General features: G+C 41.5%; 1 protein-coding gene across 3 annotated transcripts in view; it reads right to left on the bottom strand.

Moving 5' to 3' along the window:
- CLCN5 (chloride voltage-gated channel 5) overlaps positions 1 to 6,051 on the bottom strand; it is a 161,169-nt gene extending 155,118 nt beyond the window's left edge. The window contains exons 1-3 of one of the 3 annotated variants that reach the window (XM_004465032.4): positions 5,839 to 6,051; positions 5,428 to 5,504; positions 3,612 to 3,769 (exon numbers count right to left, since the gene is read on the bottom strand). In XM_004465032.4, coding sequence (XP_004465089.1) covers positions 3,612 to 3,627 — 16 coding nt within the window. In that variant the 5' untranslated portion in view covers positions 3,628 to 3,769; positions 5,428 to 5,504; positions 5,839 to 6,051. The other 2 variants (XM_023590708.3, XM_071213389.1) reach the window with 2 other exon arrangements.
- Between the last annotated feature and the right edge of the window lie 6,636 nt (positions 6,052 to 12,687).

Here is a 12,687-nt window from a genome sequence, read left to right as displayed (position 1 = left end):
GCTGTAGCTCCCACACACCCCTACACCCCGTGAATCCAACCACCCCGCCCAGGGCTTTAGAGGCCTTGGAGTAAACTATGGAGGAGCGTATTGGGCTCACGGAGGTCACGCATCGTGCCCCGGGGGAGGGAGGCGCGCAGGGGCCCGCGCGGTCACTCCCCAGGTCACCGTCCCGGCCTGCGGCCGCAGCGCTGATGTCACAGCCAGTGCACATCCCCGAGGGGATGTCAAGGAAAGTTGGTGTCTCTTCACCTGCGTCAACTTTCAAAGTCAAAAGAAGCAGGCTTTGAAACGGGCTGCAGTAGCGAGCGGCCCCCCACGTTCCCCGCGCCCTGGGCGCCTGCCGCGTGCGGGGCTGACGCGGGCTCTTCCCCCTCCTCTGCCTGTTTCATCCCCTTCACCTTTTCTCTGAGGTTTAGAGACGACAGACACCACTGCTGACTTTCCGCAGCCTTCTCCTCGGTGTCGGTGGTCCGCGTGAGCATTTGCATGTAAGAGGTACACTAAGTTCGAGAGTGAACTCCTTAGTTCTAGTGCTGGCCTTTTCACGCACAAATCCCTTAACCTCTCGGCCGAAGTGGGTGGACTCCAAGGTCCCTTGGAGATCTCACGTTGAAGAGTTATTTTCTCTACTACAAACTCTTACAAATGGCCAAGGGAAGGGAACCCATATTACATTTCTTTGGAATCCATGGTCTCCTTTTCATTCATGGAAATGAGAGTCCAAGCCAGGGCTGGCCAAACTCCAGTGTGCATTTGAATCAGCTGGGAATCTTCTTAAAATGTGGATTCCGATCCAGGTCTGAGATGGGGTGGAGGTTTTCCCATTCCGACAGCTTTCAGGGGAGGTCACCAGCCTGTTCCTACATCAGGCCCAGCAGTTGCTCTGTTTTGCTCACCACTGGGTCCCTAGCACAGACCTGGCTCAGGGTGCACAGTACTGGCAATGTTTGAATAAATGAATCAAGTTGGGTGTTCATATCGAAGGGTCAGTGACAGACTGCTAGTTTTTCGGCCGGAGCTCACTCTTGCCATCTCCCATGGACAGCACTGGAAGCCTCTGGAGAGACAGCTGACCCCTTGCCTCATGGATCCTGTGCTGTTGTGGGGAGCAAGAGGCAGGTCAGGGACCCAGGAGAGCCTCCGGTGGGGACAGGGCATCTCCCTACCGCCGCTGCTCCCTGTCCCGGCTCCAACCTATGATCAAGGGGCCGTTTCTCTCAAGTTGCCCACAGTACATTCTCTTTCCACTTTAAGTTTGTCCTACATACCCATTTCGACCATTAGAGATGACTGTTTTTTTTTGGTGGTGGGGTGAGGAGGGTTTCACGCAGGGGGAGTGTGGTTCCAAAATCACACTTTTGTGGAAGGAGCACTTGTGTGAGAGTCAAAATAGATGGGTCCAGTTCCGGCTGGCCATGAACTAAGGGAGTGAATGCAGGTCAGTTAAATCCTCATGCAGTGCAACAGTGCTCCAAAATGTATTCACCAAATGCAATGAATGTGCCACAATGATGAAAGAGGTTGTTGATGCGGGGAGTAGGGGAGTGGGGAGTGTGGGGGTATGTAGGAACCTCTTATATTTTTTAATATAACATTTTTGTGTGATCTATGTACCTTAAAAAGACAATTTAATTTTTTTAAAATGTCTTTTAAATGTCAGCTTGACAGCCCACAAGTGTCTCAAACAAAAGAGGTCAATGCAAACTCACTACACTAACTTCCCACCGTCCCCTCCTTTCAGATTTCTCATCTCAGTGAAGGGTACCACCAGTCCCCAAGCACCTAAACTGGGAGTCAATCCAGACTCAGTTTCCCCCACACCAAGTCACAGAACATTTCTAGAATTCACCCTCTTCTCTCTATCCTTGCTGCCCTTGCTTCTGCTCAGACCTCCATCATTTCTTCCCTTAAATCAGGGGTTCTTAACCTTTTTTGTTCCACGATCCCCTTACTAAGTCTACACTATACTGTGTATTATTTAATAAATATATCACACCCACACCAACACATCCCCATAAGAATATTTTTTAAATTCAATTCAAGCTCAAGGACCCCTTGTTAAGAACCCCTTGTTAAATCACTATACCAGAAACTTCCCAATTGGTCTCCCTGCTTTCATTGCCTCCAGACCCAATCTCACCTCAATGCTGCTGCCACCAAAGTAATCTTTCTAAAACAAAATCTGATTGCATTACTTCCCTGTTTAGAATGGTTGTCTTCAGGATCAAGTGTAAAATCCTTCCTAGAGCATATAAGGTTCTTTCTTATCTGGCCTCTGACAACCTTCCCTGCTTTATCTGAGGTTGTCTCTCACTAGGCAAGTAGAGCAACTTGGAAGATCCCAAACAATGTTATATGTCTGCCCAGAATGCAGTTCTCTCATATTTTTAGACAAGCTCAAAACTCAAGGGTTCATCATTCATCTGAACTTCCATCATATTTTGCACCTCTCCCTATTATTTTCCTTATTCAAGGTAATACAATTATTTGTTTGTATGTCTGCCTTTCCCCTAAGAAAAAAGCCTCCAGGTTCTACATTTTATTTATCTTTGTATCCCGTTTGCTGGATAGAAGGAAGTCTCAGAATGTAAGCAGGAGTGTCCAAATTACTCTTGATAAATGTCCATTGGGTGAGTCAACGCCAGTATAGAGGCCAAGTCCCATTTCAACAAATACCTTTAAATTGACAACCTCATACATAAAAAATACTTGTTACATTCGCATGCCTATACATTTTTAAAAACGACCAATATGACAAGACATTTATGTGTGTTTTTGACAAGACATTTTAAAAGGATATATTAGTTGAACAACAAACCTACCTGTTGAATATACGTATCCAACTATTTCTGCTCAATCTAAGTAGTCCTTAGATTTTGTGGATCAAAAACCAACTTGGGTAGTGATTGTCTATCATTTTTTAAACCCACACCCCCTTTTGATAAAGATAAAATCCTACACACCCCTGGAGACTCTGATACTCTTTCGAGGAGCACAATCTTCAACCCCACTAAAACTTAAAAATAAACTTTTAATGTGATAGGTTCACAGGAAATGTAACTCCACCAGCCAAGATGTTAAGCTTTACTTTCGAGTAGTTCATTTTATTAAAACAGTCATTTTTCCTTGATTCACCAAATATAAACATTATAATATTAAATGTGCTTTTACAAACTGCATAAGTCCCAAGAAAGTCTTTGAGAAGAGGAAGCCAGAGAGGTACTGACATCTGTCTCCCGAATCTTTGAGAATCTTATGATAAAAATGTACCGGAAAGAAAATGAAAAACACATATATGAAAAAATAGCCTCCCTTTCCTCACATATCACTCTACAAGTACATGTTTAAATGAAGAAAGCTATTTTAAAAATACTCTGGCACTAAATTTTCCTACTACTTGTCTCCAACCCTCCACCCCCACTTTAAAATATTTTGAACTTCTAGCTAGCAGCAGCTTCTTTTAAATTAATGTGCTTTGTCCCTGTCAAGACATAGTTAAATTAAAGAAACAGTTGGCTGCCTGCCACTGGCTTAGGGGGGTGGGTTAGGGGTGAAAGATAGAGAAGGAGGAAAAACCAGTTAGAGAAATACAAGTGCTAATTTCTTACCCTGCCACATGGCCATCTTGATTCTATCTTTTCCCACACAGGGGCTGCAGACTCAGAGTTTCCCAGAGCACCCCAGTTTTGTAGGGAGACTTCTATGGGGTATAGACAGAACAGCAGCTGAGTGGTCCTGCTTTCTGGAAGATGCTAAAGCCCCAAACCTAAAAATGCAAAAAAAGAAAAATGAATACCTAAAGGAATATATACATTTCAAATTCTTGAAAATAATCGCCTGCCCCTCTCTAAATCTCTCTTTCAAAGATGCAGGCATGGACAGTGTCACATTTCCCCCTACACAGCAATGAATTGCTGAAGAAAGAGAGAATCAGGAAATCTAGAGTTAGTTAACTTTGCCACTCAGTGCAGCATGATTCTGCGTTAATCGATGAATCTTCAGATGTCAAAGTTAGAGTGGTTAGAGGTGATTACCATTAAGTGTCTTACCTATCTTGAACTTCCATGCTTTGGGGAATGAAGAGTAGTATAATATTCAATCCCCTATGCAACCCCTAAAATATCCAACTTGACACTAAATAATCAGTAGAAAGGAGAGAAAACTTTGTGAATACTTAAAGTTTTAAAATACATCGGGAAAAAAATGAAGGGAAGCATAAGAAAAATTAAGAGTGATGGCCTTTGGGTGGTTGTTCTTTTTCTCCACTTCATTATACTTTCCCATTCTTGGCAAATTTCCTAAAGTAAACATACATTGCTTTTATCAGGGGGGGAAATGAGCCAAGTAAAGAGAAAAATGTAAAAACAGAATACCAATTTAAGTAAAACCAAATTAACTCAGCTAATTCCTGTTTTTAAAACTGCAAATCCAATCTTAGGACAACGCTTTTTACAAGACTATGAAAGGAGACAGTGATGGGAGAAAAAGTGAGCTATTTGTCCTTTAGCTTGTTTGAGAGGTTTAATATATTAAACACTTTGCTTGTCCATTTAAATAAGTTCTTAGTTAATGAATTGGCCTCCCTTATTTAGCATACAAGCCAATTTGTTTTTCTAAGAAAGAGTCCTCATCTTTTTGAACTGGTGAACATCAAAGTAGGTTGCTATTACCATAATGTTTATACAGCTAACACCTCTAGACTCCAAGTGAAAGCGCTGAAGCACAAACACTGAAGAGGAATACTAATTTTGAGAATCATCATTTTTGGCCTTCTTTAATGACCTTTTTTTTTTAAGGACAAAGGGGATAATGTGCATGCTAGTCCTGAAAATATTGATAGACTAAAGACAATTCTTTGATTATGGAAAGGCTCGCAAAGTCCAGGAAAACTAGAAACTCATCTAATACCAGGATGAATTCACCAGGAAAAAGCGCTCCAGTGACTTATCTGGAATTTGGGACAGTTTGTTTTGCTTTGTCTTTTTTTCTCCTATTTTGCATGCAGTTAAGAAGTAACGAAACAAGCCTCGTTGCACAAGGCGAAACCGAACATCTCTGAAGTTAAACCCGGGTAGTTGCTAATAAATACATGAAAATTATATAAAGCGGATTCTTAGTGGCTTTTTTTCATAATGCTCCAAACATCTGGATTTCCCTCAATCGGGGAAGCTTTCACTGACGTTATGACACAGACGCACACAAACGCACACAATTTCACTTGGAACTTCAGGAAACTGATTTGTTCTGCACTATTAATAAAGGTAAATACACGTAAATATAAAGATAAAGCTTTCCCTTACGGGTAAAGGGCAAGCCTCGAAAGCTTGGAGAGATCCATCTACGCGCGTTAAGTGGGATAAGGAAAACGCACAGCAACTACTTTTCCGAAAGTTAGGACTTGACTTCGCGAAGACCAACACAAACCTGCGAGTCCAGAGCAGGAGAGCGAATAAGAGGGCCTCCACAGAGCTTTACCAGCAAAAATCCACCCGGCCCCAGTCCTGGAAAGAGAACACAGACGACAAACCTCTCACATTCAAAACCCGGGCGGGCTTGGCGCCGCTCGCGAAAAACTTCGCTCCGGCAACTCAGCGACCCTTTCTCGGAGAGCAGAGTTAGGCTCCCGGGAAGATGCCGCCCCACACTGGCTAGAACTAGCCTGTCTAACTCCACCAAGTGCCAGGCAGGGGCGGCCGGGCACGGGGATCCCCGTTTCCGAGCCAGCAGGGGAGCGCTTCCCCTGTTGCTGCGCTTAGGGGTGCCCAGGGCGTTGGGCCGGGGTCTGGCGGCGCCGCGAAGAAACTGTTGGGGAAAGGACAGCCCATTTGTCTTTACCTGTCACTGAGGTCAGGAGCGGCTGGGTCGGTGCCCACCGCCGGCGGACAGAGCGTTCAGTCCGCTCCGGCGTGCTGGACACCAAACTGAGCGAGCGCCCCACGTCGCCCGCAGAGCTTCATTCACAGAACCCAGCCAGGGAGGAGGGGGAGCGGAGCGGGCGCTCGGCTCATGTGACAGGCACCTCGCAAGTCCCAGCTAAGCACAGCTGCCGTCTGCGCATGCGTGACACGGCCGGCCATCACCCAACACCTCCGCCAAGTTGGGGAGGGGATTGATGCCAGGGAGGAGGAGGCCCGGCCGAGAGCTCGGGAGAGAAGGTGCTGGGAGGAGTTTCGGCGTGCGCAACCGCAGAAGGTCGGCTCTGTCCGCTGCCATATTTAACGTGGGCTGGGCGGATCCTAAGCCCGTGGTGGGCGTGTCACTTGTGTTTTGAAAAAGAAAAGCTCAATGCTATTTCCACGTTTGTACCCTGCAGCGCCTTCTTTGAGTTTGTCCTTAAGAATAAAGCTGTTCATCATGAGCTGCTGGCCCACCGTAGTAGTTTGTAGTAGAAATATAGTATTAGTAACATTAGCTCGCGTATTTTGAGCCTCTCGTGCCCAGGCACTGTCTTATGTCCTTAATTTTTTCATGCTCATGATATCATAGGGTACGTACTATTATTTCTCCATCTTTATTCATAAGAAAACAGAAAGGTTACGTAACTTGTCCAAAGTACGTAATAGTAATAGTAGAAACAGTGATAAAATAGAGTGATGCTTGTAACAGCCAATTTGATCCTCACAGCAAAACTGGAAAGTATGTACGGCATACTTTCCCCATTTTAATAAATACAAAACAGGTTTAGAAAAACGAAAGTCACAGTATTAGTAAGTGGTAGAACTGGGACTCCAACCTAAATCTGACTCCAAAACGCTTGCCCTAGGATTGGAAGAAACAGCACCTCATTTTATGGAAGAGAAACCTTAGGCCAATTGGAATGCATTGACTTGCTTAAGGTGATCCAGCTTATTAGTTAGGGGCAGGACTGAAACTGGAATCCATATAATCAATCCAGGGAATCTAACTAGAACCCAAGTACTCTAATTTAAGTAAATTGCCATAAACATTTTTGAATACCTACTTTGTGCAAGATCAGTGCTAAGGCATTAAAAAAAACAACAACCCTATATCCTAGTCCTATCAGTTGTAGGAATAAATCTTGTAGTCCTACAAAGTCAGGCTTCTTGACCCATTGCAGTGAAGGAGATAGCACACCAGAGAAACCATGGGTGTCTTGCCAAAAAGGGAAAAAGGTATATTTTGGGAAAAAGTGGAGTTTAGGTGAGTTTTAAATGAGGCAGTGTTTTAGTAAAGGTCAAGCAGGCCTGTGTGTAAAGGGGTCACCATCAGGTCTGGACTTCAAAGTGAACCCAGAGTCCTGTTTCCTTGGGAACCACAAAGTAAAGATAGATGTGGAATGTTGTGCCCAGATACCGCCTATCTGAAGCTCTTCACCTGGGTTGGAAATCAAGGCTGCTTTTCTATGTCTAAGAGACTTATGACCCCCAGACAAGTATGGAATGTTTTTATGCTTACTGATATGATTTCAAGCAGCAAAGTTTCTGATAGTCTACAATTTTAGAGAACAAAATTTTTCAGTGATTAAAAAAGCAGTAGTCACTCAAAGAGTTATCATTTTACAGCTGCAGCATGTCTTTGGAAGAAATATTGTTCCCTGTTAAATTTGCAGCTGCCTCTATCTGTTATTCTACACTGATGAATGACCAAGTGTATTTTACTTTCTCAGTCCAAGCTAATTTTTACTTTCTTACCTGATCGTAGTCTGTCCCTTCTTTCAGGCACTCATAGTGTGTATGTGGGTGGGGGGAGGGGAAATAATCACAAATAACTAGAAAAAATCTAGGGTTATTTCAACAAAAAAAAGTCAAACAACCAAACTAAAAATAGGCAAAAGACCTCAATAGACATTTCTTCAAAGAAGATATATAAATGACCAATAAGTACATGAAAAGATGCTCAGCATTATTGGTCATCAGGGAAATGTAAATCAAAACACAGTGAGATACAGTTTCACACCCACTGCGATGGCTATTATTCAAAAAAGAAGAAAATAACAATTGTTGACTAGGATGTGGAGAAATAGAAACCCTTATAAATTGTTAATGGCACTGTAAAATGGTGCACTGTGGAAATCAGTTTGGTAGTTCCTCAGAAAGTTGAAAATAGAATTTACCATATGATCTGGCAATTCGACTTCTTGGTATATACCTCAAAGAATTGAAAGCAGGGACCTGAATACATATTTTTACACCACTACTCATAGCAGCATTATTCACAAAAGCCAAACGATGGAAGCACCTGAAGTGTCTATCAACAGAAGAATGGAGAAACAAAATGAGATATATGCATACAATGGAATATTATTCAGCATTAAAAAGAAATGAAGTCCTACAATTATTTAAAAAATATTTTTTAAAAAGAAATGAAGTCCTGATGCATGCTACAACACAACTGAACCTTGAAGACATCACATTGAGCCAGACATAAAAGAACAAATATTTTTTAATGAATTACCTAGAAGAAGCAAATATCATAGTGACAAATAATAGATTATAGGTAACTAGGGTCTTGGGGTGAATTATTGCTTAATGGATGTACAGTTTCTGTTTGAGGTGATGAAAAAGTCAGGGTAATGGATATTGGTGATGGCAACACAATATCGGGAATGAAATTAATCCTACTGAAGTATACAGTTGAAAGTGGTTAAAATGGAAATTTTTGAGTTGTATATATGTTACTACAATAAAAACATATTTAAAAGTATGAGATACTACCTCATACCCACTAGAATTACTATTATTTTAAAAAGAAAATAAGAAGTGTTGATGAGTATGCAGGGGAATAGGAACTCTAGTACATTGTTGGTGGAAATGTAAGATTGTGCAGCCACTGTGGAAAACAACAAGCAAATATTGACAGTTTGTAGGGAGAAATAGACAGTTCTACATTAGTAGTATGTGACTTCGGTAAACTACTTTCAATAATGGATAGAACATCTAGACAGAACATCAGTAAAGAAATTGAAGACCTGAACCTTAATATAAACCAACTAGACCTAACAGACATGTATAGAACACTTCACCCAACATCAACATAATATACTTCTTCCCTAATGTACATGGATCATTCTCCAGGATAAATTATGTTAGGTCACAAAACAAGTCTCCATAAACTCAAAAATATTGAAATCAGATAATGTATGTTCTCTGACCACAATGGAATGAAGTTAAAAATCCATAACAGAGGGAAAGCTGGAAAATTCACAAATACATGGAAATTAAACAATGTACTCTTAAACAACCAATAAGTCAAAGAAGAAATCTCAAGGGAAATAACTTGAGGTGAATGAAAATGAAAGTAAAACATACCAAAACTTTTGGGATGCAGCAAAGGCAGCACCAAGTAGGAAATTCATAGCTCTAAATGCTTATATTAAAAAAGTGGAGAAGAACTGATGTGGCTCAAGCGGTTGAGCACCTTCCCACATAGGAAGTCCCAGGTTTGGTTCCCAATGCCTCCTAATATAACAAAGACAAACAGCAAGCAAACAAATGAAAAGAAACAAATCAGGGGAGGAGATGTGGCTCAGTGGTTGAGCGCTGGCTTCCCACATATGAGGTCCAAGGTTTGATGCCAGCCCCACTGCCTCAAAAAAAAAAAAAAAGAAAGATGTGAAATCAAAGACTTAACCTCAAAGAAGTAGGGTCTAGGTAAAGAAGAGGAAACTAAACCCAGAGCAAGTAGAAAGAAGGAAATAACAAAGATTAGAGTGAGAGCAATGAAATAGAGAATAAAAAAAACAATAAAAGGAATCAATGAAATAAAAAAGTTGTTCTTTGAAAAGATCAATAAAATCAACAAAACTTTACTTAGACTGACAAGGAAAAAAGGAGGACTCAAATAACTAAAATGACAAATGAAAGGCTGGCCATTACTACCAACTCCACAGAAATATGAAGTATTATAAGAGGATACTATAAACAACATACCAAAAAATTAGGTAACCTAGAAGAAGTAGACAAATTCCTAGAAACACACAAACTACTTACACTGACTCAGGGAGAAACAGAAAATCCCAATAGACCAGTAAGAAGTAAGGAGATTGAATCAGTAATCAAAACCTCCCAACAAAATAAAATGGGACTACAGAATGGTGAGTCATTGCTCAATCTAGGCAGAATCTATGGTAAGGTGGAGGGTGGCAGTTTGGCAGTGAATGGCAGCTATGTGTGTGTGAGAATGGGATTGATGATTCTGGAGTGTGAGTGTGAGCAGGGTTTGGGGGAGATGGGTTGGGCCATCCATGGAGTTGGCAGGAGGGCTGGAGGAAGGAAGATGTGAACTCTGGGGAGGATGTGCACTGTGGCTTAGAATACAATTGTGGGAGTGTAATTTTGGTATCTATGCCAGGGGAGGGTTACCAATGCAGGGTGTCTGTGTTGAGGGGATGTGTGGGGAAAGGTGCACCTGGGGCAGGCCTCTATAGAATATGAATGTATTTAAGTTATTGCAGGCTATCTTTATGAGTGGAGACCCACACAATAACCAACAAAATATTAAACTCCTATCCTGGGGAGTCTTGCTATGTTCTCAAAAAGAGTGGCAAGGATCATGAGAGTACATAGGCAGGACTTAACAAAAGGAAAACAGACCAATATGCCAAGCCTATGATATTAATGTTTGTACTTATGAACCTTGTTCTTGTAAAACTGAAACTTAGCCTAATAATAACTGTTGCCTAAGAATTACCTCCTGAAAACCTCCTTGTTATTAAAATTTGGCCTCTCTCTAAGCCAAACTCAGCAAATAAGCGCACTACCTTCCCCCCACCCAGCATGGGACATGACTCCTGGGGATGAACCACCCTGGCACCGAAGGATTTTTTTAAGACCAAACACCAACTAATGATGCATCTGGAAAAAGACCTTGACTAAAGTGGGAAACATTCAGTACAAAAGAGTTTCTATGGCTAAAAGGTTTCAAAGTGAGCTGGAAGAGCATTTCAGAGGTTATGCTTATGCACATCTCAGGAAGATCTCACTAACTGTGACAGAGGTGCTCCTGAGGGCTCTAGAGCCATCTAGACACTATAGGCAAGACACACAACTCCATGAAATCAGCACCCCATCATTGGCTCTTACCTTAGAATATATGATAATATATTTCCCCAATATAATGCAAATTCATTTATAATTTGCCTACACATGATTCTTCAATGCCATTTATTTATTTATTTATTTATTTAGAGATACCAGGAGGCAAGGGATTGAACCCGGGACCTTGTATGTGGGAAGTTGGCACTCAACCACTGAGCCACATCAGTTTCCCTGAATTAGGTTCTTTTTTTTTTTTGCTTGTTTGTTTTTGTTTTTTCAGGAGGCATCAATAATCAAACCTGGGACCTCCTATGTGGGTGGTGGGTGCTCAACCACTTGAGTCACATCCATTCCAACCCCTTTTATTTTTATTTTTTTAGGTCAAAGACCACAGATTGAACCCAGGACCTCGTATATGGGAAGCCAGCACTCAACTGCTGAGCCACATGGGCTTCCCTGAGTTGATTTTTCTGTTTGGTTATCTTGTTGTTTTGTTTTTGTTTTTGTATTTTTTAGGAGTAACTGGGAATCGAACATAGGACCTCCCATGTGGGAAGCAGGCGTTCAACTGCTTGAGTGATATCCGCTACCCAACCCATTTTATTTGAACCTACAATTAGCACTATGCATTAAACATATATCCTAGAGACTTAAATCTTCAGCCTGCTCACATACCAGTTGAACCCTGAATCTTAGCAGAGTTGCTGCCAACGCCTACTCTCCAGTTCATCAGACTTGCTCATGACAACTAACAAAATGATAATGATGGATAGCCCCACCCAAAAAAAACCAGAATATCTACAACTGCTAGCAAAACAGTTCCTTCCATCTGCCCCATAAGATATAAGACCCCTCTCAATCTGAAGCAGAGTAGGCATCACCATCCCCAAATCCTCCAGATGCAAGAACGAACAAACGTAAGTGTGGGAATACAATCATGGACCAAAGGAGACTTATTATTGTTGTTGTAATAGAAGAACTTGTAACACTAATATAATGATAGTGGTACCAGAAATTCTGTGGGGAGGGGGAGGAAAGAAGAGGTGGAGCATGGGGCATTTTTAGGGCATTGGAATTGTTCTGCATGATGTTGAAATGATGGATACAGACCATTATGTATTTGGCCAAATTCTATAAAACTGTACAGTCAAAAGTATAAAATATAATGTAACTATAGACCTTGGTTAGTAGCAATGCTTCAACATTTGTTCATCAAGTGTAAGAAATGTATCACAATGATGTAAGATGTTACTAATAAGGGGAAATGTAGTGGGGGAGGGGGGATATATGGGAATCCCCTATACTTTTTCTTTTAGGTACCAGGCCAGTTATTGAACCCAGGACCTCATTATGGGAAGCCATTGCAGAAACACTGAGCCACATCAGCTCCCCTGAGTTGTTTTGTTTTGTTTTGTTTTTTTCATTTATTTGCGTGTTGTTTTCGTGTGTGGTTTTTTAAAAATATTTTTTTATTTATTTTTAAAAGATACTTAGATTACATAAAATATTACATAAAAAATATAAGTGATTCCCATATGTCCCAGGCCCCACTCCTCCCACTTTTCCACACATTAACAACTCCTTTCATTGGCATGGTACATTGATTGCAATTGGTGAACACATTTTGGAGCATTGCCACATTTGGTTTACATTGTACTTTACATTCTCTCCCATTCAATTCTGTAGG

This window comes from Dasypus novemcinctus, chromosome X (genome assembly GCF_030445035.2).
Source record: "Dasypus novemcinctus isolate mDasNov1 chromosome X, mDasNov1.1.hap2, whole genome shotgun sequence".
Taxonomy (NCBI): Eukaryota; Metazoa; Chordata; class Mammalia; order Cingulata; family Dasypodidae; genus Dasypus; species Dasypus novemcinctus.
The sequence above is the reverse complement of the archived record's forward strand: the minus strand, read 5'-3'. Positions and strand labels throughout refer to the sequence as shown.